The 25,869-nt window shown below is 37.2% G+C and overlaps 1 protein-coding gene across 1 annotated transcript in view; it reads left to right on the top strand.

Moving 5' to 3' along the window:
* The window catches only part of LOC128024706 (corticotropin-releasing factor receptor 2), a 73,513-nt gene that overhangs the window by 6,754 nt on the left and 40,890 nt on the right, over positions 1–25,869 (top strand). Inside the window, exons 3-6 of the mRNA XM_052610738.1 lie at positions 18,559–18,644; positions 20,667–20,773; positions 21,241–21,358; positions 22,565–22,718. Coding sequence (XP_052466698.1) covers positions 18,559–18,644; positions 20,667–20,773; positions 21,241–21,358; positions 22,565–22,718 — 465 coding nt within the window. The remainder of the gene's footprint in view (positions 1–18,558; positions 18,645–20,666; positions 20,774–21,240; positions 21,359–22,564; positions 22,719–25,869) is intronic.

Here is a 25,869-nt window from a genome sequence, read left to right as displayed (position 1 = left end):
GGTGGGTCCTCACACTAGTCGAGTCAAGTCAAGTCACCTTTATTTATATAGCGCTTCAAACAAAAAACATTGCATCAAAGCAACTGAACAACATTCATAAGAAAACAGTGTGTCAGTAATGAAAAATGATAGTTAAAGGCAGTTCATCATTGATTTCAGTGATGTCATCTCTGTTCAGTTAAATAGTGTCTGTGCATTTATTTGCAATCAAGTAAGAACAGAGGGAGGCATTGGTGGGAACTTGGGAGGAGGTTCCGTAGGAGGACGGATATCCGGGAGGAGGCCGGCAGACAGAGACCAGGAGGGTGATGAAGGAGGGAGGAGCCAGGGAGGAGATGATGGAGGGGCTTGGAGCAGGAGGAGTCCAGCTGGACCCAGGCCACAGCCATGATGTCGACCCGCAGTGGAGCTGACGTAGAGCGCAGCCATGGAGGAGGAATGGCCACCAATTCCAATGGCGGCGGAGCCGGTGGTGGAGGATACCGAGGCAGAGACGAAGAGCTAAAGAGCCAGGGTGACTGGGAAGATCCGGAGGTCCTAGGTAGAGGAGATGACCAACGCGGATATGTGGAGCCAGAGTGACAGAGGAAGAGGAAGAGCCGAGGGGATGAAGGAGGATCGGAGTTTCCTCTTGGAGTTTCCAGAAGGGCCTACCTGCTGATTGTAGTCATCAATAAGGGAGTGATCCAATATATATAATGCCGAATAAGTCTGTTCCCAATCTACGAGACGCGGCGGCGGGGGAACCGGAGTAGGCGGATTAATACGTGCATAAAACACGGGTTTAATTTTGAACACATGAAAGGCGGGGTGTATCCTCCTGTACGCTGGAGGTAGTTTGAGGCGGACTGTCACCAGACTAATGATCTTGGTGATAGTAAACGGGCCAATAAATTTGAGAGCTAATTTATTAGATATGGAACACAGAGGAATGTTACTGGTAGAAAGCCACTTTTTTTGACCCACGGCATAAATTGGAGGCTTTGACCGGTGGCAATCGGCCTTAGAGTCTCACGGGCTCTGGTCCAGGTGCGGTGGCACCTCTGGACAAACGTGTGAGCGGAGTGGACCGCGACTTCAGATTCCAGACTGGGAAAGACTGGTGGCTGGTAACCTAAACAGCACTGAAACGGAGAAAGACCCGTAGCTGACACTGGTAATGAATTGTGAGCGTACTTCACCATAGGGAGTTGTTGACTCCAGGAACAAGGATTCTTGGGGACCAAACATTGCGATGTCCTTTCTAAATCTTGGTTGGCTCACTCAGATTATCCGTTACTTTGGGGATGATAACCCGAAGACAAGCTAACTGACGCTCCTAGCAATTTACAAAACCTAGCAAACCTAACAAAATCTAGTGCGATATGGGACCAGGGTCTCGAAGGGACAGACAGCGGTTGAAGGAGCCCATCAGGAGGTCGGTTAGATGACTTACCACTGGCGCAAACTGAGCAAGCCAAAACAAAATCGCGGATGTCACGAGCCATACGTGGCCACCAGAATCGTTGTTTAACCAACCCAGTAGTTCGACTTATCCCTGGGTGACAAGCCACGTTAGAACAATGACCCCACTGGACGACTTCGGACCTTAACTCCTCCGGCATAAATAAACGGTTCGGTGGACAACTTTTTGGCATTTCTAATGTAATCTAAATTCTTATGATCGGTCCAAACAATGAAAGGTACCCCTGAGCCTTCCAGCCAGTGACGCCACTCCTCTAAAGCTAATTTGACAGCCTACAACTCTCTGTTACCAATGTCATAATTGCATTCAGCAGGAGATAATCTATGGGAAAAAAAATGCGCAAGGATGTACCTTATCATCCGAAACAGCAAATGATAAGCATTACGTAAATCCAATTTTGTGTATACGGATGCTCCCTGTAACCTCTCGAAAGCTGAAGACATGAGTGGTAATGGATAAGTGTTCTTTATCATAATGTTGTTCAGCTCTCGGTAATCAATACAAGGTCACAGCGAACCATCCTTCTTACCCACAAAAAAGAATCCCGCCGCCACTGGAGAAGAGGAAGGAAGGATGAACCCAGATGCTAAGGAATCAGAAATGTATTTCTCCGTGGCCTCCCTCTCAGGAATAGAAAGAGAGTATAACTTGCCTTTAGACGGAGACTTACCTGGCACTAAATCTATGGCAAAGTCGTAGGGAAGATGCGGAGGAAGAGAAGCAGCATGGGACCTACTGAACACCTCCTTCAGGTCCAGATACTCTGTGGGCACGTTTGGCAATACCATGTTCTTCTTCTGAAAGACAGAAACAGGGACAACAGGACAAGCAGACAAGACTCATGACAACTTTCACTCCACAATGTGACTGTGTTGGAACCCCACTCCACTCGTGGATTATGTTTAGTTAACCAGGGGTGACCTAACACAATGGGAGCTACAGGGGAGTCCATGAGGAAAAAGGATATGGTTTCATGATGATTGCCAGAGGTGAGCAGTGTGATGGGTTCAGTGTAGTGTGTGACGTAAGGCAGTTCCTGGCCGTTGAGTGCGGTGAGTGAGTGAGCAAGAAGTGAGTCGATGAAATTATCTTCGGCTCCGGAGTCCAGAAGGGCATGACAGTCGTGAGTGTGATTCTCCCACCGCAGTTTCACTGGAAGGAGAGTCGATGATGTTGTTAGGACTTCCCAGCGGAGATCCCACCCAATAGTAGCCTCAAGTTTACTACCGGGATGGCTCTTTTACCGGGCAGGAGAAGATGGTATGTCCTGAGCCTCCAAAGTATAGACATAGTCCCTGGGACCTCCGCCGTTTTCTCTCCCTCTGGGACAGCCGAGCTCTACCCACCTGCATGGGTTCGTGGTCATCGACAGGACCGACCGAGTTCTCTCGACTCGAGCGCCCCCTGACCAGAGAGATGGTATGGTGCGTTGGACTGGTCTGATGACCCAGGTGATTAATCCATGCATCAACTCGTAAGGCCAAGTCGATAAGACCATTAAGTGTGGGGGGCAGCTCAGGAGGTAGATCTCCTTTTGAACACGGTTGGACAGCCCATGCAGGAATCGATCCCACTGCGCTGACTCGTTCCACTGGCACGCGGCCGCCAGGGTACGGAACTGAATGGAGTAATCCGTGACTGAAGATGTTCCCTGATGAAGGTCTTAGAGCTGGTGAGCGGCCTCCCTGCCGGCCGCGGCTCAATTGAATACCCTCCTCATTTCCTCCGAGAGGGTGTGGAACGAGGCGCAACATGGATGTTGATTCTCCCACACCGCCGTCCCCCATAGGGCGGCCTTGCCCGACAGTAGAGTGAGCGTGAATGCCACCTTAGATTCCTTGGTGGCGAAGGTGCAGGGCTGCAAGGCTACGTGCATAGAACATTTATTTAGAAAAGTTCTGCAGAAAGCTGGCTCACCGGAGTAGTTTTCTGGTGCTGGAAGTCGCTGCTCTGGCCGGAAGTGATCCTGTGGGGTCTCCTGGGGGACGGGCGGCGCAGGCGGTGCGATGGATCTGCTGATCTATATGCACGCATTAGCATGACAGTGGTCTGAGGCACAGAGGTGGGGGAGGGGATGGGCTTTGTAAGCTACTTTCTGGGTGGTGTAAACAAAATCCATGTTTTTACCTCGTGTTGGAAATTTATTGTGTTGGTGTATTTTTTGGGAACACACTCTTTAAGTCTGCATGGTTGAAATCCCCAGCTATGATGATAAAAGCATTAGGATGGGCTGTCTGCTGCTCACTGATGTGCTGGTACAGTTCATTTAGTGCATCGTTCCTGTTGTTGGAGTTGGGAGGAATGTAAACAGCAAAAAGCAATATGGCTGAATATTTCCTCGGCAGATAGAAAGGCCGGTACTTAATAATCACGAACTCCAACAGGGATGAGGAGTGTTTGGAGACCACAACAGCATCGTGGCACCACACATCATTGATGTAAACACAAAGCCTGCAGTGACGTGATTTACCTCCTGCGACGAGGACACCGGCCACTCATATCAGGATCAGTAATTATTTCATTTACCACTAGTTATTTTGATAAAAGTGATATAGAAGCTCAAACTTTACTAAACGTTCATCTTCAGTTTCGTTTTCATTATTTACACTGAACATTTACATTTAATCATTTAGCAGACGCTTTTATCCAAAGCGACTTACAAATAAGAACAATAGAAGCAATCAGACCAACAAGAGAACAACAGCAGTATACAAGTGCCATGACAAGTCTCAGTTAGTCTATCACAGAACCCGTAGCTGTTTTTGTTTTGTTTTGTTTTTTAACAATAGGATAGACAAGAAAGGTAAGTGCTAGTATTAGTTGGTCACGTGCTGGTGAAAAAGATGAGTTTTTAGATGTTTTTTGAAAATGAGTGAAGACTCGGCTGTTCAAATTGAAATTGGGAGGTCATTCCACCAGCTGGGCACAGTCCAGTAAAAGGTCCTTGAGAGTGATTTTGAACCTCTTTGGGATGGCACCACAAGGCGTTGTTCACTTGCAGAACACAAGCTTCTGGAGGGAGAATAAGCTTGAACTAGTGAGATTAGGTATATTGGTGCCTCAACCTGAATTTGGCAGTAGATCCAACTGGCCTAACAACCGCAGACAACGTGTAACCACGACAACGTGTACCTCCAAAACCAGTATCATCACTCTCAAAGATCGAATGAGACCAGCTGCCCAGAACGCTGCTGCAACAATTGGTTGCATAACCAAAGAATTTCTGCACAAACTGTTAGAAACCGTCTCAGGGAAGCTCATCTGCATGCTCGCCATCCTCATCAGGTCACCGTTGTTACCGACTTGAGTGGGCAAGTGTTCACATTTGATAATGTCTTGCACTTTGGAGAGGTGTTCTCTTCATGGATGTATCCCGGTTTTCACTGTACAGCGCAGATGGCAGACTGCCTGTATTGCGTTGTGTGGGTGAGCGGTTTGCTGATGTCAATGTTGTGGATCGAGTGGCCCATGTAGGCGGTGGGGTTATGGTATGGGCAGGCGTATGTTATGGACAACGAACACAGGTGCATTTTATTGAGGGAATTTTGAATGCACAGAAATACCGTGATGAGATCCTGAGGCCCATTGTAGTGCCATTCCAGCATTTTCACTGGACATGCCACCCATTGATCATGTTCAGATGCTCTGGATCTGCATATACGACAGCGTGTTCCAGTTCCTGCCAATATCCAGCAACTTCGCACAGCCATGGAAGAGGAGTGGACCTACATTCCACAGGCCACATTCAACAACCCGATCAACTCTATCCGAAGGAGATGTGTTGCACTGCATGAGGAAAATGGTGATCACACCAGATACTGACTGGTTTTCGAGTTCAGCTCATGACAAATGGGGGCAAAAACAAAAGTGTTGCATTTATAATTTTAATTTTAATTTCGTTCAGTGTAAGTTGACAATTCAAGTCTATGAAATATTTCTCTCTTTCAGAAGCTTCCTTTAGACCCTTCTGCTTTGGTATGTTCTCTAGACAAAGTCCCTGGTTTCATCTCAACATAATTACACCCCTGCTGTGCTCACATCACCTCCATGGATGTCTAATTTCATTAGCACCTTCTTAGAAGTATAATGTTCTCCTTAGCAGCCCCAACAAATAAATTCAAGTAAGATTTTTTAATTAATTAAAAATTAATTAATTCTCACTCTCATGTTCCAAAACTGCATGTTGCAATTTTTATCCTAGGGACTACAAAATAAGAAATTTAAACAATCTGTTTACAGCTCTTTCCATATTATAGAGTTGCTTTACTTCAAATATTCTCTGTCACTGCAGCTGTCAGTTCCCATTATTTATCCACATGTTCAAACTTGCATAACAGGGAACAGCACAATATTATTATTTTTATTATTTTTTTCAGAAGCAGATAAGCCCAATATAATAAGGGATACTGTCTAGAAAGTATGTGGTGCAGCGTCACTAACACTGTGTCTACACCGGACAGAACTGCGCCGCAACAGGTATAGGCCATCCACACTGGATGCTAAAAAACAAATATCTTATTAGAGATTGCTAAACTCAGATTTAGATTAAAAAGATTTGCCTTTTTCCATAATGTAGACAGAGTGCATGCATCTGTTTAAAAGAAAAAGCTCTGGTTTTAAACTCTTGAATTCTTGTATCCGCAACCTTGTGGCAAATTTTTGGATGTTTGTAACTAATGTAAGACAGTGGAAATGCCAAATTAAAATAATGCATTTTCTGTATTAATAACCAGTTGGCAAATATTGCACATGATTCTGCTTAATTAATCGAGGGAAACAGAACCGATCCGATACATATCCAATACTAGCACAGTTTTTTTTAAGATCAATGTAGAATTTCTGTACCTCTGTGTGTTGACCTGATCATAACTATTTTTACAGTTAAACACAATATGACAAAAATACAGTTATAAACTAGGTCAGTGGTTCCCAACCTTTTTCAGCTCGCGGCCCAAACAATCACACACTTATGTTTGCGAGGCCCACTTCAAAAAAATTAACTGACCCCGCTATTGTTGGGTTAATAACTAAGTTATCAGAAGCTAGATTGTTAACTGTATTTACTGAATGAACCACAGGTTGAAAACCACTGAACTAGGTGAACAAATAAAAGTGAATAACTGTAGGACTATATCTGGTAAAATGTTACACATTGCTCTTTGTATTGTTGTAAAATGCATTCATTAAAAACTAAATTTTTGATAAGTTAAATGCATATCTAAGAACTTCACTTGGACAACTATAAAGGCGATTTTCTCAATATTGAGATTTTTTGCACCCTCAGATTCCAGATTTCAAATAGTTGTATCGCGGCCAAATATTGTCAGATCCTAATAAACCATACATCAATGTAAATATTATTAATTCAGCTTTCAGATGATGTATAAATCTCAAATTTGAAAAATAAATATTTTAAATGTATAGCACACTGATGATGCAGAAACATAATATATAGGACAGAAAAAAGGCTACTAACAGTCTTTCTTTGCAGAAATACTATCTACTATTAACTATTAAGCAGAGTGGCCAAATTGCTTCATGCACATCCCATGCACAGAATGACACACTTAAAGCAACATGTATTCATAGCACACAGAAAAGTTTAAAGCACAATGTGAAGAGGATATTGATGCAAAGTGAGAAAAGAGTTTACATCAACCTGAACTGAATAACTTTAATATTAATTTGTACCACACGACACAGATACCGATACTGAGTATTGGATCAGTACATCCCTAATTGTTATACAACTTATCTTGCAACACTGTTTGAACTGAAACATCACTGACTTGAGCTAATGTGACTCTGTTGTCTTTTAGATCTTCTTTACAGCATAATCTCCATAGATGAGTTTCATAACAGATGTTGCTGTTTTGCTGTGTGTCACTGTGGAGCTGCTTTGACACAGTCGGTATTGTATGAAGTGCTATACAAATAATGGTGACTTGATTTGAATTGACATGCTTAGTGTAGACAGCTCAAGCTGTTTCAGCATGATTTGGCATGGCAAGGGACGTCCACGTACACATTAGGGTGTAAGTGATTTATCTTTGACTCTTCCCCATTACCTAATGAGTGCTACAGCATATAATGGCACGTTTATGTTTGACTTTGACATGTCAGTTACTGAACTGTAAAACTGCATTTAAATCGCTGCACTAATCTGAGATTCTAAATCTGTTTAATGACTAACTCTGCATCAGACAAGGTGTATTTTCAGGTCTACAACACCATAATGCTCAGATGTGACAGAAGCTTGTACTACTAACCCACTAGTAAAAATAGATTTATAATCGTTCTTACTGTATGTTTTTTTTTCCTTCTTTTTTTTTAATACAAAATGTACACCTCATCCTTTTAACGGGTATACTTTTTTGTTTGAATGTGGATCAGGCACATTTTGAGGTTTCTTAGGCTCTCGGGCTTTGACAGAATTGCTATAGTCCCATGACAGAGCCGGTGGTGAGAAGAAAATGTAAAAATAGATTGAGCTGATAACGACGGCTATATTTAAACAGCCTTTTTCATCTCCTGGTTAGATTTTTCCTGCCATTAAGGTTCATTTCCAGCCCAGCAAAGCAGACAGCCTTCTAACCTTCTCAATTATTAGTCTTCGAAACCATCCTGCTGAAAGAATATAGACACCTAAGCCACTAAATAAAAACTTTGATTGTTAAATGTATGAAACATCTTCATGTGACCTGTGGTTATTTACTGGTCAGATGGATCAGATGCCAATTAGTGTAATAGTTTATTAAATATTATGATATTATACATTTGGGTCAAAGTCAAAAAATAAGTTAAACAATGAAAGTGTGATATAGCGTACATTAAATGGATCCTTTTAATTAATTAGCAAAAAATAATGACTCTCATACACTTTTACCAAGATTTACAGAAGATTAAAATGTCATTTGGTGTACCAGTAGTTTATACAGCAAAAGGTCTTGTCAAGCTTATTTAGAACAAGAATCATTAGATGACATTAAAAGACTCTGTTTAAAGATCACAGTTCAGCCCCAAAACTAATTCATTGTCATTTTAAATCTTTTCCAGTCTTTGCCACTGTTCTTTAAACCACTTGGTTTGATCTATTTGCCAAGAATTTAGTTTTAATTGCTTAAAAATAAAACAAAATTTAGTATGTAAACATTTTATATTTTATATTTTAATAAGTATAGTTCAGAATAAGTATGTGTTAATATTTATATAAATACATCTGACATTTACTTTGCAATTTTTTTTTTGAAACATTAAATATGCTTTTTATGTACATAAAATTACTTTTGTAAATTTTATTTGAAGCTGACACCAAAATCGGATGTCTTGTCTTTGACCCATTCACAAACGTATTAATTATTTTTCATTTTTGGTTAAATTATTTCTTTATTGTATCCCACAGTATGTAATATCCCATTACAGAGTTATTTGTATCTATATATTTTATTAAGTTTTTATTAAAATTTGTTTTGCAATTTCATTTTAGGTCCTTTTAAGTGTAACACATTACGAAACATTCTGATAATATGTTTCACACAAACATCTGAGTATGTTAAATGATTGACTTAAAAAATACCCTCTGTGGATCTTCCTCAACTTTGTGATTTTTTTTTCTTGCAATGGCCGATGTTGGATTAACTTTTACTGACACCTACGCAATAATCAATTTATTCTTTGAGAATTTTCCGAATGGGTTGTTAGAGTGAAAATTGGCCAGAGAAATAAAGTCCTGAAAAGTAATTTCTTTAAAATGATCCATAGTTAATCCATAGTAAGTTAAAGGTAAGTTTGTAGTTTCCTTGTCAGCTTTAAGTATATTTATACAGTTCAGACTTCCACCTTCAGCACACAAAGTTGATGCATTTAAATAAAGTAAGCTGTAGAGTCATTTGTCTTCTATTTTTTGATGCAGGTTTTGTTGAAAGAATGCCAGATTTTAAGTTGTAAGTACATTGGTAATGGGATTTATGGAAAGGAACATTCAATCAATGTGTCCATCACAAGTGTCCATAGGTTTAAATTCTCGCTGTGTGTGTGTGTGTGTGTGTGTGTGTGTGGTGTTACTGCAAGCTATCTGTGTTGAACCACTATTTCCCGGATGCTGGCAGCACTCAAAGTAATGAATAGATTGTCCTTAACTCCAGACTCAGGTAAACTGTTATGAACTGCCAATTTCCAGTTTGCTTAATAAATATTAATGGCATCTGAAGATGTTGTTAAAGAGGTTTATGCATCTTTTAAAAATGCCCTCCGCATTTGTGCTGGTTAATGGCACATTCGTTATTCCAAAATGTTCATTTATGGCTGTGGTCTTCAGTGAAGCGTGAGGTCCTTGATTTCCTGCAGGATACAACACCTGGTGTGTCATTATGAAACTGAGAAGCCTTCAAGATACTCAGCCCTTCCATTACAAACAAATAAATAACTCTCAAATCTAACATTGCTATTTTGGTTTTCATATTTGTCATGTTCCTGGGTGCTGCACTCCTTTTATCTTTCCCCTCGTTGCTAAAGAGGATCATTTTGTTTTGGGTGTCCTTGAGGATGGTTCTGAATTGGCCTGGGGTCTGGTACCCAAAAATGTTGCGATTCACTGCCCTAAAGGGGTGGGTTTGGTGGGGGTTATCAAGAATGAACGAGGGAGAGACAGGTGAGAGGCAATGCCTCCATTGTGCTTTCAGTACAAAGCAGGGATGAGGAAGGTATTTGAAATACAAGTGAAGACAATCCAAACAGATATGGCATGTGAAAATAATCCAAACGTGTAACATAAATCTAAATAGGGAAGATAATAATCCAACAATAATCCAAAAACGCAACAGAACAGACCTTTACCAAAACTAGTAAAGACAACGACCGACATCCAAAGACTCTAACACATGGCAATATACACAGGTAAAAAATATATGACAATAATGCACAGGTGAAACTGATTAAACACTAACGTAGGCCTTGTTTAGACTTCCAGCAAAAATCTTTCAAATTTTTAAATATTCAGATGTGATCCAGATGGGTTTTCGAAAAGTCTTGAAAAACCACATTTAGAGACAGTTTAAAATCCATGCTTGTAGCACAGCACATAAAGACTCATAACCAATGCAACACATGCATCTTTTTTATTTATTTATGTGTAGACACACAAATCTGTTTTGTTTTCTGTCATTATTGGCTCATGTGATCCTGCCTGTTGTTCACAAATCTATATGAATGAACAAAATGATGATGCTAATGGAAAGACTAATTAAAAAGTAAATGACTTAAAAAGGATGTTGGAATTTTTTACACACAAATGTTTTATAGTTACATGGTTTGTGTCATGTTTTATTTTTGATCCATTTGAACAAAAACCTGTATGCAATAAAACAAATTCACATGTAGTACAAGTATATACAGAATGTATTGAACCTGCAACATTCACATAAAAAGTCAAAATTCTAAACAATCAAAATATAGCAACAGTATCTTAAACATCTTAAGTCATTTTAATCAGCATACAAGTATTGGCGAGGGGCGGTTAGATGAAGTCTCGTTTATCACGTCAACAAATGCTTGCGTGCATATGTATAAAATGCCCATTGACTATCTACAAATGATGGAAAAAGTTTTTTGAAAGTTTCTAAAGCCAAATAAAAAAAATTATAAAAAATGAATTGCACATATGGAAAATATCCACAGATGATAAAAATGTGATGCATAGAATAATGGCTGATGAAGTGTTTTTTTACTTTTTGATAGTGATAACTGGGACATGAATTTACATATAATTTATAAAAAATAAACCAATAAAATCTGTTTCAGCACACCCTGTCACTACCCTGAAGATGTGCCTAGAGTCACATGGGTTAGATTCATGTGAGTCGACATGTTTGGATAAAAATGGTAATGAAAGTGGTTGCAACAGACTGTAACATGCGCTTCAGCTCTTCAAGAAAAGTCTGGCATAATATTTGCCATAAGCTTTTTTAACGCTATTGGAGTATAATAAAACAACATTTATGAGGCAGCTGTTGTCAGATCTCAAATATGAAATTTAATCATAAGCTTATGAACAGTTTGAGAGAATTTGATGTTTCCCCATTCAAAACTATAGGAGCTGGAGCATGCCCCGAGAGGCGTTTCACAGATGGCTGCTGAGTAAAATTACTTATCTTAAAATGACTTTGACCTAACAGGTTTAAAAACACATAAATTAACAGTTAAAATAATAAGCATTTGAACACTATAGAAAATAATCAACCTACTTTAAAATAATTACATTTTGTTGCTTAAACTTAATTCCTTAAATTAAGACTTGCTGTCTGATTGGTCTTAAAAGTTGATAATGCTAATTGCTTCAGATGGAAAAAATGGAGAATCAAGACCCCCCCCCCCCCCTTCTTTTATAAACCCTCTGATGTTCTTCTTGGGATTTTTATTTGACCACCAGTTTATATTAGTATTGTTCAGGCTCAAGTTAACTTTGAAGATATATTTTCACTTTGATTTGAATTAACAAAGTAATTATTTAACAAAGTAATTATTTTCCTTTATGTTGATAAAGGAATGATAGCGCTAAAAAAAAAATAAGGGGGTTTTGTTGATTCATTGATGAAAACATTAGATCTGTGGAACTGTTGTGACTGAGAAAATGATGATAATATTCTCCTGTCATTTCACCTCTTTTTCAGCATGCTATTTATACAGTAAAGCCACATTTTGCATGAGGGCATCGTACAGGGCAGGCCACTGTGCCAAAATCATTCCTTGAAAATCATCTTAAATATAAAATTTTAAGTAACCAAAAGCTTTTTCATTAAATGAGTAGCATTTTAAATTAGTTGAAAAATAAATATTTAATCACATGACTACATATCAATCAATCACATTAGCCACTCTAAAGTCTGTCACAGTCACATGACATGCATTAAAATTGACCTGTGTATGATAAAGAGAGTTGCTTAACCAATCATTTGGAACATTTAAGAATTTTTTTTTCAGCTTCTGTTTCTATTGAAATTAATTGTGCTGATAAAATCAATGTAGTGTTTAAAATGGTTGTATTGAAAAACGTCTTAAGACTTGATCTAGCATATCTTTTAGTTTTTAATAGTTTAATTGTTTTAAGCATGTATATAAATATATTTTTGGGGAGTTTATAACCACTGTTTCATAGTATACAGTATATTACACTATATTACACAGTATGAAACAATTTTAACACTGTAATAGTCAATTTACTAGGATAATGAAGTGATGATAGAAAATGACAAATCAGGTAAAGAGAACAGGTAGGAATGGGTCACAGATGACATTAGAGATTGCAGGTTAGAGTTTTGCAGATTGAATACATAGATTTTGTAATTATTGTATTTTGTTGTTTGTGAGTTCCTGTGGCTTCAGTGGTAGAGCATTGCATTAAAGGGGGGGTGAAATGCTCGTTTTCACTCAATATCCTGTTAATCTTGAGTACATATAGAGTAGTACTGCATCCTTCATAAATCCAAAAAGTCTTTAGTTTTATTATATTCATAAGAGAAAGATAGTCTGTACCGATTTTTGCCGGAAAAACACGACCGGCTGGAGGCGTGACGTGTGGGCGGAGCTAAAGAATCACGAGCGCCAGTAGGTTTTTGCGTTGAGAGCGTTTGGAAGCTGTGACATTACCGTGAGGAAAAACCCATCATCCAAAACAAACCATGGCTTAAAGTCAGATTCAGCATATATTTATGATCCAGAATCAGATCCCGAGGCTGAAACTGAACGAGAGCAGCAGCAGCAAGGACTCGCTCCGAGCGGGGCTCGAACCCGGGTCTCTGGCATGGGAGAGGACGCACTAACAAGGAGGCAGAGATATTTTAAGCAGTTTTACTCACCGCCTGCGGTTCCAACACACGATCGTGACCCTTTTTCGTTGGGACTGCATTATCCTTAAGAAATAAACGATGTGCAAATCCGGCGTCAAACTGGGCTTTGTTTGTAAAACAAGCATCTTCGAAATGCAGGGAACAAACACAAACACTTGCACAACTCCGTTGATGCTCTGTAAAAATAAACTCCATCCACTGGTCACTTAATGCTGTTTCTCTTTTGGTAATCTGTGCAGGGTTTTCTTGCCATGGCAACCAAAAACACACTTCTTTTGTGACATTTGGCGACGCTCTCGCTCTGATCAGTGAAGTCTGTTGTGCTCTCAGTGCTCTGCTATACGGGAGCGCGCGCTCTCCCGGCAGAAGTGCCTCAGGACCCATATAAGGAAATTCCGCTCCATCTAACGTCACACAGAACCATACTCGAAAAAAACTTTCCCAAACTTGTGACAAACCGGAAGGAGTATTTTGGGAACAAAAATACTCCTTCAAATGTACAACTTAATTTTTGAAACTTTGTCCATGTTTAGCATGGGAATCCAACTCTTTAACAGTGTAAAAAACTCAGTATGCATGAAATAGCATTTCACCCCCCCTTTAACAGCACAAAAGGTCATGGATACAATTCTCAGAAAACATACAAAAGCGTCTGCTAAATGCATAAATGTAAATGTATGGGCTTTCTCAGCTATTTTGATCCAGTGGATCAAATAAGCTTACACAAAGTTCATGCTCGCAAAATGAGGCAGCAGATAAAGACAAGGCAAGCAGCCACTATAATTTCTGCAATGATAAACTCAAAACTTCTGCAAAATGCTTTGGGTTTATGCTAGAAGTCAGGACAGGTGGAATAATATTGTGCCTGGTGTTTACTAATGACCAATGGCTGAAACGATTTTTTTTTTTCCCACAATGATTACATGTCCAGTCAGGTGGTCTTCAGTGGTGTCTGTTCTAATGCATTTGACCACATGAGCATCCACACTATGTGAGCAATCCATTCAAATGCATTTTCCACTACTCTGGAAGTGGTCAAAGTAGAAAAGCTCAAAACATTTTAGACACCGTTCACACCTGTATTTAGTGTCATCCACCTGTGATTGTAACACATCTTAATACCTTTTAATAGGCTTACATCAGATATCAGTGATGGAAGCAACCGCTTATATTTTTTCTGGAAATCCTTTCAATGCCAACTTGCTGTTCATTTTCTGGAGCTCAGCCATCCATCTGCATACACATTCTCAACAGGTACTTGAAATCCTTATTCAATTTTTTTTTAAATGTAAACTTTTTTATGTAAAGAAAATGTGTAATCAAGTGAGAGAAACACTGAATTTATGAAAAATATTGTTAGAGTTTTCAATAATTACTTGGATTTATACCCAGTTACGAAATCACTTTTTATCTCTTTTGCTTTTAAACTCTGTGAAGGGCTCAGATATTGCCTATTGTTGACTTTATAACCTTTATAGGGGCATGACTTTGTTATTGTTTGAGTAAGTTCTTTGAGGTTTACTAATAATGTTAAGAAACACATATATGTAGATTCTTTCTCATCCTTTGTCTGAAATATTTTCGCCCGTCAGGCTTGTCAGTAAATGTCCACTCTTTTTATTGGCTAACGTCATTGTATGGGACAGAAGTACTTTCAGGAGCAGCAACCAATAGGAGTGAAGACAGTGTCAGTGGTGCTCACAGCATGTTGCCTGTCTTGAGTGCAAACTAGACAAGACAGATAATTTATGCTGTAATTTCACTTTTCTGTATGATTTGTCTGTAAACAGACTTCAATATAATAAAATGATGCATGGAAATTAAACTGTCAGCAACCTCAGTGAGTTTGATTCATTCATTGATAGTTCTTGTTGAATTTATAATGCAATGAGCACTTTAGCACTGATTCATATTAGAAGTTTCCTCTGCATATTATTATTGTATGAATGAGCCATCTGTAATTGTATATTGACAGATTGTTTATCTGGTGAATGATTTAATTGACCAGCACAGCTGTAGTTTATAAAAGCACTCTCCAGCAGCAGAATGTTATCTCTTTAGCAACAAGCACTCATTCCTAGTCATATCAGAATGATACCTTAGCGATACCTTCCATATCATCTGTGATCTTATTTTCTAAAGATATGTCTAGACGTGCAGTCTACCAATAACATTACAGCGACAGCACTAGGAACAGCACATACAGTACAGCAAAAAATGTGCTGGCGGTGGGAATGAGGCTTCAGCCATTAAGCAACTAAATGCTGGTGAATGTTGGATAACATAACATCTAAACCAGCCATTTTTGGAGCTTGGTTGAGTAAATGCTTTTTTATTTTAATTTTTTATTACACAGCTCCCTGGAATATTTTTTTTAAATGTAAACTTTTTTATGTAAAGAAAATGTGTAATCAAGTGAGAGAAACACTGAATTTATGAAAAATATTGTTAGAGTTTTCAATAATTACTTGGATTTATACCCAGTTACGAAATCACTTTTTATCTCTTTTGCTTTTAAACTCTGTGAAGGGCTCAGATATTGCCTATTGTTGACTTTATAACCTTTATAGGGGCATGACTTTGTTATTGTTTGAGTAAGTTCTTTGAGGTTTACTAATAATGTTAAGAAACACATATATGTAGATTCTTTCTCATCCTTTGTCTGAAATATTTTCGCCCGTCAGGCTTGTCAGTAAATGTCCACTCTTTTTATTGGCTAACGTCATTGTATGGGACAGAAGTACTTTCAGGAGCAGCAACCAATAGGAGTGAAGACAGTGTCAGTGGTGCTCACAGCATGTTGCCTGTCTTGAGTGCAAACTAGACAAGACAGATAATTTATGCTGTAATTTCACTTTTCTGTATGATTTGTCTGTAAACAGACTTCAATATAATAAAATGATGCATGGAAATTAAACTGTCAGCAACCTCAGTGAGTTTGATTCATTCATTGATAGTTCTTGTTGAATTTATAATGCAATGAGCACTTTAGCACTGATTCATATTAGAAGTTTCCTCTGCATATTATTATTGTATGAATGAGCCATCTGTAATTGTATATTGACAGATTGTTTATCTGGTGAATGATTTAATTGACCAGCACAGCTGTAGTTTATAAAAGCACTCTCCAGCAGCAGAATGTTATCTCTTTAGCAACAAGCACTCATTCCTAGTCATATCAGAATGATACCTTAGCGATACCTTCCATATCATCTGTGATCTTATTTTCTAAAGATATGTCTAGACGTGCAGTCTACCAATAACATTACAGCGACAGCACTAGGAACAGCACATACAGTACAGCAAAAAATGTGCTGGCGGTGGGAATGAGGCTTCAGCCATTAAGCAACTAAATGCTGGTGAATGTTGGATAACATAACATCTAAACCAGCCATTTTTGGAGCTTGGTTGAGTAAATGCTTTTTTATTTTAATTTTTTATTACACAGCTCCCTGGAATATTTTATTCTTATTGGTCAATCACAACGTTCCGAGGTGTGGTTATTCCCTGATAGCAAACATTGCTCATTTCGGGGTCCTGATCACCCTGTCGGGGTTTATTCTGCAGTAACAGCCAGCTGGATGTACAGTACAGACCAAAAGTTTGGACACCCCTTGTCATTCAAAGAGTTTTCTTTATTTTCATGACTATGAAAATTGTAGAGTCACACTGAAGGCATCAAAACTATGAATTATCACATGTGGAATTATATATGGAATTATATACATAACAAAAAAGTGTGAAACAACTGAAAATATGTCATATTCTAGTTTCTTCAAAGTAGCCACCTTTTGCTTTGATTACTGCTTTGCACACTCTTGGCATTCTCTTGATGAGCTTCAAGAGGTAGTCACCTGAAATGGTCTTCCAACAGTCTTGAAGGAGTTCCCCGAGAGATGCTTAGCACTTGTTGGCCCTTTTGCCTTCTGTCTGCGGTCCAGCTCACCCCTAAACCATCTCGATTGGGTTCAGGTAAATAAATCAAAGTACCAAACTGACAAAACTTGCATTCATTGTTTTATTTTGTTTATTTTTTATTTTTTAAAGGAGACATCGGATGCAATTTACTTTTAACTTAACTTTGAACTTAAATATATGTTGGCAGTGTGTGTACTGTACACAACCACCCTACAATGATAAAAATCCACCCAGTGCTTTTATTTTTTTTATCCCTACAAATCATAAGCACTTTCTCAGATCAAGCCATTCACAGATTCGGGGCAAAGTGACTTCTGGGTGTTTGTTGCAGCTTAGGGGAAATTCCTCTGACACATGGTTTAGCTGATTGGTGACAGTTATTGTGGATTATTTATTAAATACAAGAAATGAATGTCTGTCTGATCTGTCTTTGGCACTATATCACCCAATGATTTTGCTAAAAATGTATTGCCTCGCCATGATGAAATCATTCGAGATGCTGACCAAGTTTGCTGACAATCTTATGAATCCTCCTAAGTTTTTAAAAGATTTTGCACGAGCCTAATGCCTGATGATTCTGGTGTGTACACACATTTAGAAGTTTTTGAGAAAGTTAAGGGTCGTAAAAGCCCCCAAAACTTAAAAATAAATTAATAAAATAACATTTATATTTCTTAGCAAAATAAAAGGGTCCTGTGTACTTTTAAGTGTTTGAGTATTAAAAAGTAACTGCATTCAGTATGGATAAAAACAGCTGAGTCCTTGTAAAAAAAAGCCCCTAATAACATTAACAGAACATATTAATAGGATTTTGAAAAATCTAATTTGTTACGTTCACAAGTGCAGCTTGGAAGAGAGATAAGAATTTGCCATGAAATTGGAAAAAAGAGTGAAAAGACCAGTGCAAGGCAAGACAATTTAAGCTGGCTGGATTTTCTGATATGCAAATGAACACCTTGGAATAAGAAAAAAGTAAATTCTTCTGTGCATTTGAATATTACATGTTCAAATACCCAAATGGAAAACAAAATATCAAATAGGTGAACTCTTAACTGGAAGGTTTACTCTAGATAGAGCCGGCAGCCCTTGAAATAGAGTAGAAATTTAAATGAGTCCGTGCAGAAAGCTGTTTTATATTATGCGTGTGCATTCAGCAAGTTCCTGAGTTAGGACATTTTTTTCAAGGAAGTTCTTGACTAACAATATATTTTAACCTTATTATGACCACTGAACAATGATATATTTCAGAAGTGCAACGACTAAAAGGAGCCTTGTGGGGCTTTAAGAACTACACGGACTTATGAACTTCTGCTTTCATTTTCTTCTCTGCAGGAATTGCTTACAGAGAGTGTTTGGATAATGGCACATGGGCACTGAAAAGTAACTACTCCAACTGTGAGCCCATTTTAGAGGAAAAGGTGGGTAAATGTGCTCTAAGCCTGAACTTTATATTCTTTCTTTCTTTCTTTCTTTGCTGGAGATAATTATTATTAAATACATATCAAGTCTAAATGAACATAGACGTCCTGTTTTGTTGCCTTGGGAGTGAGAAATGGTTTCTTATCAGTATGGACCTTTTCACTGCTTGAGATGTATTTCGATTTAAATTTTAGGCTTTAGTGATTTCCAAAGGATTATTGATAATATTTCATTAGTAAAAAAACTAAAACAACCAAGTATAGCTGCAAACAGAAGATATGAGACACTTTATATTTTCCTTTTTGCCATAAATGTATTGCCTTGCCACAACAAAAAACTTGAGATATCAAATATCTGTTCACAATTTAGCATACACAGTGTCTTGGCATGAAGCTGAGCCATTTAGCTAACAATCAAATTAATTTCTTATGGATTCAAAAGCAAACACTTCTCAAAATCCAAAATGGCTGACTTCCTGTCAGGCGAAGCAAATGCCTGTTTGCTTCCTATTGCGTCTCCAGCATCCTGACTCATGTGGTTGCCAGAGTGTCAAGGGATGACCTTCCTCTTTTTCTCGAAAAGAAAGTCTGTCTCAAGCGAAATACTTCAATTTACAATTATCACAGTTTGAAACACGTATAACACTTACAGTGAGAAGATAAACTCCACTTGAAGTGAGTTTCTGAAATAAGCTACAATAAGCTCTGTAGACGCCATGGACAGATAAACCGTCTTCCTGAAGAAGAGAAGTGCAAGGAATGATGGGACATGTCCTTTTAAGGCAGAGGTGATTCTAGTGCCATCAGGAAATAGATTGGCATGATGCTTTACGGGTTACAGACAATCATCACACTTCACTTCAACGGTTCCTACAACATCACCTACTGATGTAGCGTCCAATGAATCTATGAAAGGGAACTAAATCTTTTATCACTGATTTCTGTTCATTTTTGAGAGTTTGGTTATTTGTTTGTTTTTATTTGTTGGCTAGGTAGATTGCTGAATGAAAGACTCACTAGTCTCGTTTTAATGTCGTGTGAGAAATTGGCATTCACAATAAATGGTTGACAATAATTGCTTACATACCTTTTGGCAATACAAAATAGCTTTGAATAAAGCTTCAAATATTAATTTGCATTAAGTTTCAAATACTGCTGCCAAGTGAGTTACAGTAAATTCGACACCCTTTATTTGATCTGTTTTCCCACAGGGAATGCTGTAATTGCTCTGTTCTCCCTGTGTTTACTCTGCTGTTGTTTCATGTTTGAATATGGTCTGGAATATGAATATTTGAAACTTGAATATGGCTTTTCATAAGCCAATAATATATATATATATATATATATATATATATATATATATATATATATATATATATATATATATATATATATATATATATATATATATATAATAAGCTTGTGCATTATATAGAGATATAATGCTATAATGAAAGCAATCCAAAATGTTTGGTTGGTTTAAATCCGATACTGTAATGCTAATAATGTCTGTGATTTTACTTTGTGTTGTTTACAGAGTCCACAATGCCTCTGGCTTGTTCTGAATGACATGCAGCATATAATCAGTTTGGCCAATTATTTTGCTTTTGTCACATTGTATAAAGTAGCTAATATTTGACATAAGAATTTATTAAGCATATACATAGTACTGGATGCTGTGTAATGACATTAAATTCTGTTCGATCTATCTTACTTGCTCATGCATTAGTTAACGTCTTACTTCACATGACTTCTGCATGCAAACATTCTGCAAAAGGACAATTGGATTCCTTTAGTGTTGTGTCACAGTTTTGTGACCTCATTCAAGGACTCCTGAGAAATATATAAATTATACTGTTTCCATTCTCTTGGAAGCTTCCATAAAATACACATTGATTTGTGTCATAATTGCAATCATTTATTACCATATCATATGCTTGGACAATGAATTCCTTCTTTAATCATGACGGAAGGAATTAATAATGAACCAGGTGTAATTATTATTATTTTTTTTTTTAACAGAGGAAGTACCCCATGCACTACAAGATAGCCCTCATCATAAACTACTTTGGTCACTGTATATCTGTTGGAGCTCTCGTTATTGCCTTCATTCTCTTTCTGTGCTTGAGGTAAGTGTGTCTGTGTATTTTCAGCACTTTAGCGTGTGAGTAATACCTTGTGTTGATGCCTTGTTTAAAGTTAATAAATGTTCATTCATTGCAATATATATGCTACAGGATAGTTTCTGTCATTATTCACTCTGTTTGCATCAACTAAGGTTGCTGGTTGAGATGCTCAAACAAACAGCAATATTTTGATACATTGTTTCCACTTTTAAGGAAAAATAAAAATTTGAATCATTAAAAAAAAGAAGAAATAAAATAAACTGTTTTTAAATAGGCAAACTATATAGCAAGTGTTACTGAACATTTCTTTAAATACACGTTGAGAATGATTAATCTTTCAGAAATGACTGTGGTCTAAGTCTTGTTTCCATGCATATGTAATTCTTTAATCAGCTCATGCAATGATAAAACTGTGTCACAGTGTAATTGCTGAAATGATTGTTACATTGACTTATTATTTTAAATTCAAGGAGCATCCGATGCCTTCGCAACATAATCCACTGGAACTTAATTACGACTTTCATTCTGAGGAATGTAATGTGGTTTTTGCTTCAGCTGATTGACCAACACATTTATGAGACGAATGAGGTATGAAACACTTTTAAACTTACTTATCAGCCTATTAGTATGTAAACCCATCAGCAGGTTTCTATCATTTACATGTATAGTGTTGGCCAACGATTCCTCACCAATGCTGTTTTCTGTATTACAGTAATATTGAAGGAATTGCATGGGGTAGTATTTTTTTCTCTCTGAATGTGATATATTTGTCTGCTGCTATCTAGTGCCTCATTAGAGACTTCCAGCATTTGTATTTCAAACTTGACAAAGTAATTGATAGCGAAGAGAAGAGATCAAAAGTCAAAAATACTTCATTTTGCAATGTTTCAAACATACAATGCTAATTTAGACTCTCTGTAAAACTGACTTTGGTTAAAAACTTAAACTGAAGAACTAAGGAACAATGAGTTTATTGAGAGTGACATGAGAGAAGTGTTTTCCCATGCAAAAAAAACAGATGAATAGCCTTGACGAATACCATTTCAAATACCATTTTGTACACTTTAGGTACTAATCAAAAATCAAATCAAATCAAATAACTTTTATTGTCACATCATGACTGCACATGTGCCTTGGTGAGAGAAATTCTTGGGAGGCGTGCTCCATACAGTGCAGAAATAATTATAGACATACAGATATAGACAGATATACACATACAGACTTATACGGATGACAATGTTCAATATACACATACATATACTCCTAGTACACACATTATACACAGTTTGTACACATTCTGCATTATGTAGACACAGATTCACATATGTATGGAAAGGTGCAACAGATTATACATGAACTGGATGCACAAAATGTCATGGATGTGCATATAGTCCAGTATAGAACTGTGTTGAAGTTAAAGTGCAGTGTGTGGCATATCATATTGTAGGACTATGCTGTAGGGTTCTGTAGGGTGTACGTAATACGTACCACTTAGAGGTAAATAAGGTACAAAGATATACCTCTTAGTTACCTCTGCATCAGTGACAGTTTGTACCTTTTTCAGAGAGTGTACAGTCCAAAAAAAAAAAAAAAAACTAATTTAGTATATCTTCTTTTTTTTCAAGTTGCACCTTATAAATCACATTATAAAATGCTGTAGTTACCTGGCACATGAGGTTGTTTTAAGACCTATAATAGATTTCATTTTAGTATCAAATCTTTAAAAGGTTTGCAGTGTTTTAAACATCTAAATGTTCACCTCAATTAACACCCTGTCCCTTTCTCTCCATACAGCCCTGGTGTCGTCTTATAACAACAATCTATAATTACTTTGTGGTGACCAATTTTTTTTGGATGTTTGTGGAGGGCTGCTATCTTCACACAGCTATTGTGATGACATATTCCACAGACAAGCTTAGAAAATGGGTCTTCCTCTTCATTGGATGGTGTGAGTAGATTTTTTCTACACAAGTCTGCTTATGCGGGGAAGTCGTGGCCTAATGGTTAGAGGGTTGGACTCCCAATCGAAGGGTTGTGGGTTCTAGTCTCGGGCTGGACGGAATTGTGGGTGGGGGGAGTGCATGTACAGTTCTCTCTCCACCTTCAATACCACGACTTAGGTGCCCTTGAGCAAGGCATCGAACCCCCAACTGCTCCCCGGGCGCCGCAGCATAAATGGCTGCCCACTGCTCCGGGTGTGTGCTCACAGTGTGTGTGTGTGTGTTCACTGCTCTGTGTGTGTGCATTTCGGATGGGTTAAATGCAGAGCACAAATTCTGAGTATGGGTCACCATACTTGGCTGAATGTCACTTCACTTTCACTTTCACATTTTGAAAGGCCTAATCATCAGCAATTTGCATTGGCTGTGAATAAGAAAGCTGAAATGTAGTCTGCTACTCATTTTGGATTATTTGGAACATTACTGTCTTTCATGTGATTCCCATGAATTTCGTGTGTCAAAAACATTCCTAGGATATAGTCATCATGCCTATATATATACAAAAGCAACAAAAAGTAATATAACATTAAGTGACATACAGAGCTGAAATATAAATGGTTCAATCAGCAAGGCTGCAATTTCCAGAAAGAAGATGAAGATGGTAAGAAATAAACAACAAGTGTCATTTCAACCGCTGGCATCTTGATAGTTCAGCCAGAAATGAAATTTCCAATGAGTTGTCCCAAAACGGCATGAATTTCTTTCTTCTGATGAGCACAATCTTTTTAAGAAAATCTGCAACCAAACATTTGATGAAGTCATTGTCTTCTATAGTGTATAAATATTTTACATATCATAAAAATAACTGGAAAACAACATTTTTCAACAAAGCTTAATTGTGATGACATTTGCTGAACTGAGGTATTGATTGCATTGATCTGAAATGTCCATTTAGTGCTGTTATACAGGTCATGGTAATTATAAAATGTTTCCATTTTTGCTTACATACTGTATAATTTAATTATATGCAGTATGACATTTTAAACATCTAAGCTCTTTAAGCACAACATAACCCAATACAAATGCAAGGTGGAAACGTTACCATTTAAAAAAATATAGAATTTAATTGTCTTAAATAACAGATGGCATGAAATTGCAGTATCCTTATGATTTTTGTTTTATTCAAGTGTGCTATTAGTATACTTAGGAAAGCATGGAAAGCTATGCTTTTAGTTAACTTTTTATGTACTTCTCAGAAATGGGCTTTATGTACTCCTCAGAAATATACTTAAAATGACATTTAAGCATATTTATACTTACAAAAAGTCTAAATATATTTGTGCTATAATCCTAGAATCTGTGTTTTCATTATTATATGGTAGAGGGCGCTAGTACACATTTCTGTACAGAATTTCCAAAAAAAAAAAAAAAAAAAACACAAGTGAAGAAAAAAGAAACTAACACATATTATCTAACACGATCATCTGATATGAAACAGCATCAAAACTGTAACGTTATAAGATATTGACTGATGAAGAGGTAATAATTACAGTCAGGCTTTGGGGTGTTGATCACCTCCATCCATGTTTTGATTATCATTCTGAATCCAATTTATAGTCTTTTTTCAGCTTTTTGTTCAAAATTGTATTTCTTTATTTTCTATGAAACACATTAAAGTGTTTCAAAAATGAATACATGAAGCTGGAACAAAATGTTTTTGTTTACAAGCAGATACCCTGTTCTTTCTTTGGAAGTTTTGTATGTTCAGATATTCATACAACAAAATATATACACATTAAAACCTAAATAGGGACATAGTTCTATACTTAAAGTATGATGTAACGTTCACTTAAAGAAAACTTATGAGTATACTTGCAGTAGAAAACTACTAAACTAGTAGTTTACTGAGGCTATACTTCAAAGTGTAAAAAGTATTTAATTAGTAAACTATCAGTATACCTATAAGTTCACTATTAGTATAATTGCAGTATAGACTACAAACAGAGGTAAACTAGTTGTGTAATAAAGTTTGCTACTGTTATACTTAAAGTATACATAAAAGTATACTTTTAAATACTACAAAATGGGCCAATTTAGTCCCAAGGAGTACTGAAACAGTACTCAAGTATACTACTAAAACACTGATATTTGTGTACTTGCTTCTAAAAATATACTTGAACTTTACTTAAGTATACTTATACTAAAAAATAAACTTGAAGTATTCTACTTTTTGGTAATGGCATTCTTAGAGTAATTTAAAGATTCTGGCACTAATATAATTAAATGTTTATAATGTGTTTAAAGTACAGTACAGATCATTGTGAAGTGTACCACATGTAATACTGAGAAGGCTAAATGCATTTGAAGGCCTTAAGTAAACAGTTTGATATTTGTCATTCACAGTATTCTCAATCTTTGTGTGTAACTAGAGGATTCTGGGAGCTGTCTGTAGGCAGCAGTCCACCAATGCAGTTAAGCACATTCAGGCCATGTACACACTGTACATTTTCAGGACTGACAACAATATTTAAAATACAGTATAGTGTGAACAGAACTCACTCTCCAAACTGTGAAGATTGACCCTGTTGTAACTATAGCAGGTAGAGACATTGTGTTTTGATTATGTTTAGAGGATTGCTTCACATAGTATGCTCTTGAATGGTTGCCATGTCCATTGATTATAAATTACACTTATTAAGTGTCTTTGAACTTTTTTGTTTGGGCTCGGCTTGTATAGCGATCCTTTTAATGTGAAAAAGTTGGCAGGTGCAGGACACAATGTTTTGGTATGTGGCTCATTCCTAAGAAAACGTTTGGATTTTTACTGGAGTTTATTATAGGCTTGTTCTCATTTGCCTTTTTAATGTTAAGTTCTGTACCTCCTTCCCTGTGATTTCTTGCATCATAATTCTCATACATGATGTTTAAATACATCATTAACAGCAAGTTGTTCAGTTTTGTTCTGTACACATTACATATAATTTTTCAGGAGTCCATTTGAAAAAAGCAAAACAACAACAGACAACACAATAACAGTATTGCAGTAAAGCTCTTGTAGCATGGTTAGAATGTGAGGAAAGAGCTGATACATAAAGGCAAAAAGTCATGAGAGGAGGCAGTGTTTCCATTACGCTGTGATCGGCTCATTAACCTGTATGT

The sequence above is a fragment of the Carassius gibelio genome, chromosome A2 (assembly GCF_023724105.1).
Source record: "Carassius gibelio isolate Cgi1373 ecotype wild population from Czech Republic chromosome A2, carGib1.2-hapl.c, whole genome shotgun sequence".
NCBI classification, from domain to species: domain Eukaryota; kingdom Metazoa; phylum Chordata; class Actinopteri; order Cypriniformes; family Cyprinidae; genus Carassius; species Carassius gibelio.
Note: the sequence above shows the minus strand (reverse complement) of the source record. Positions and strands in the feature narration are given on the sequence as shown.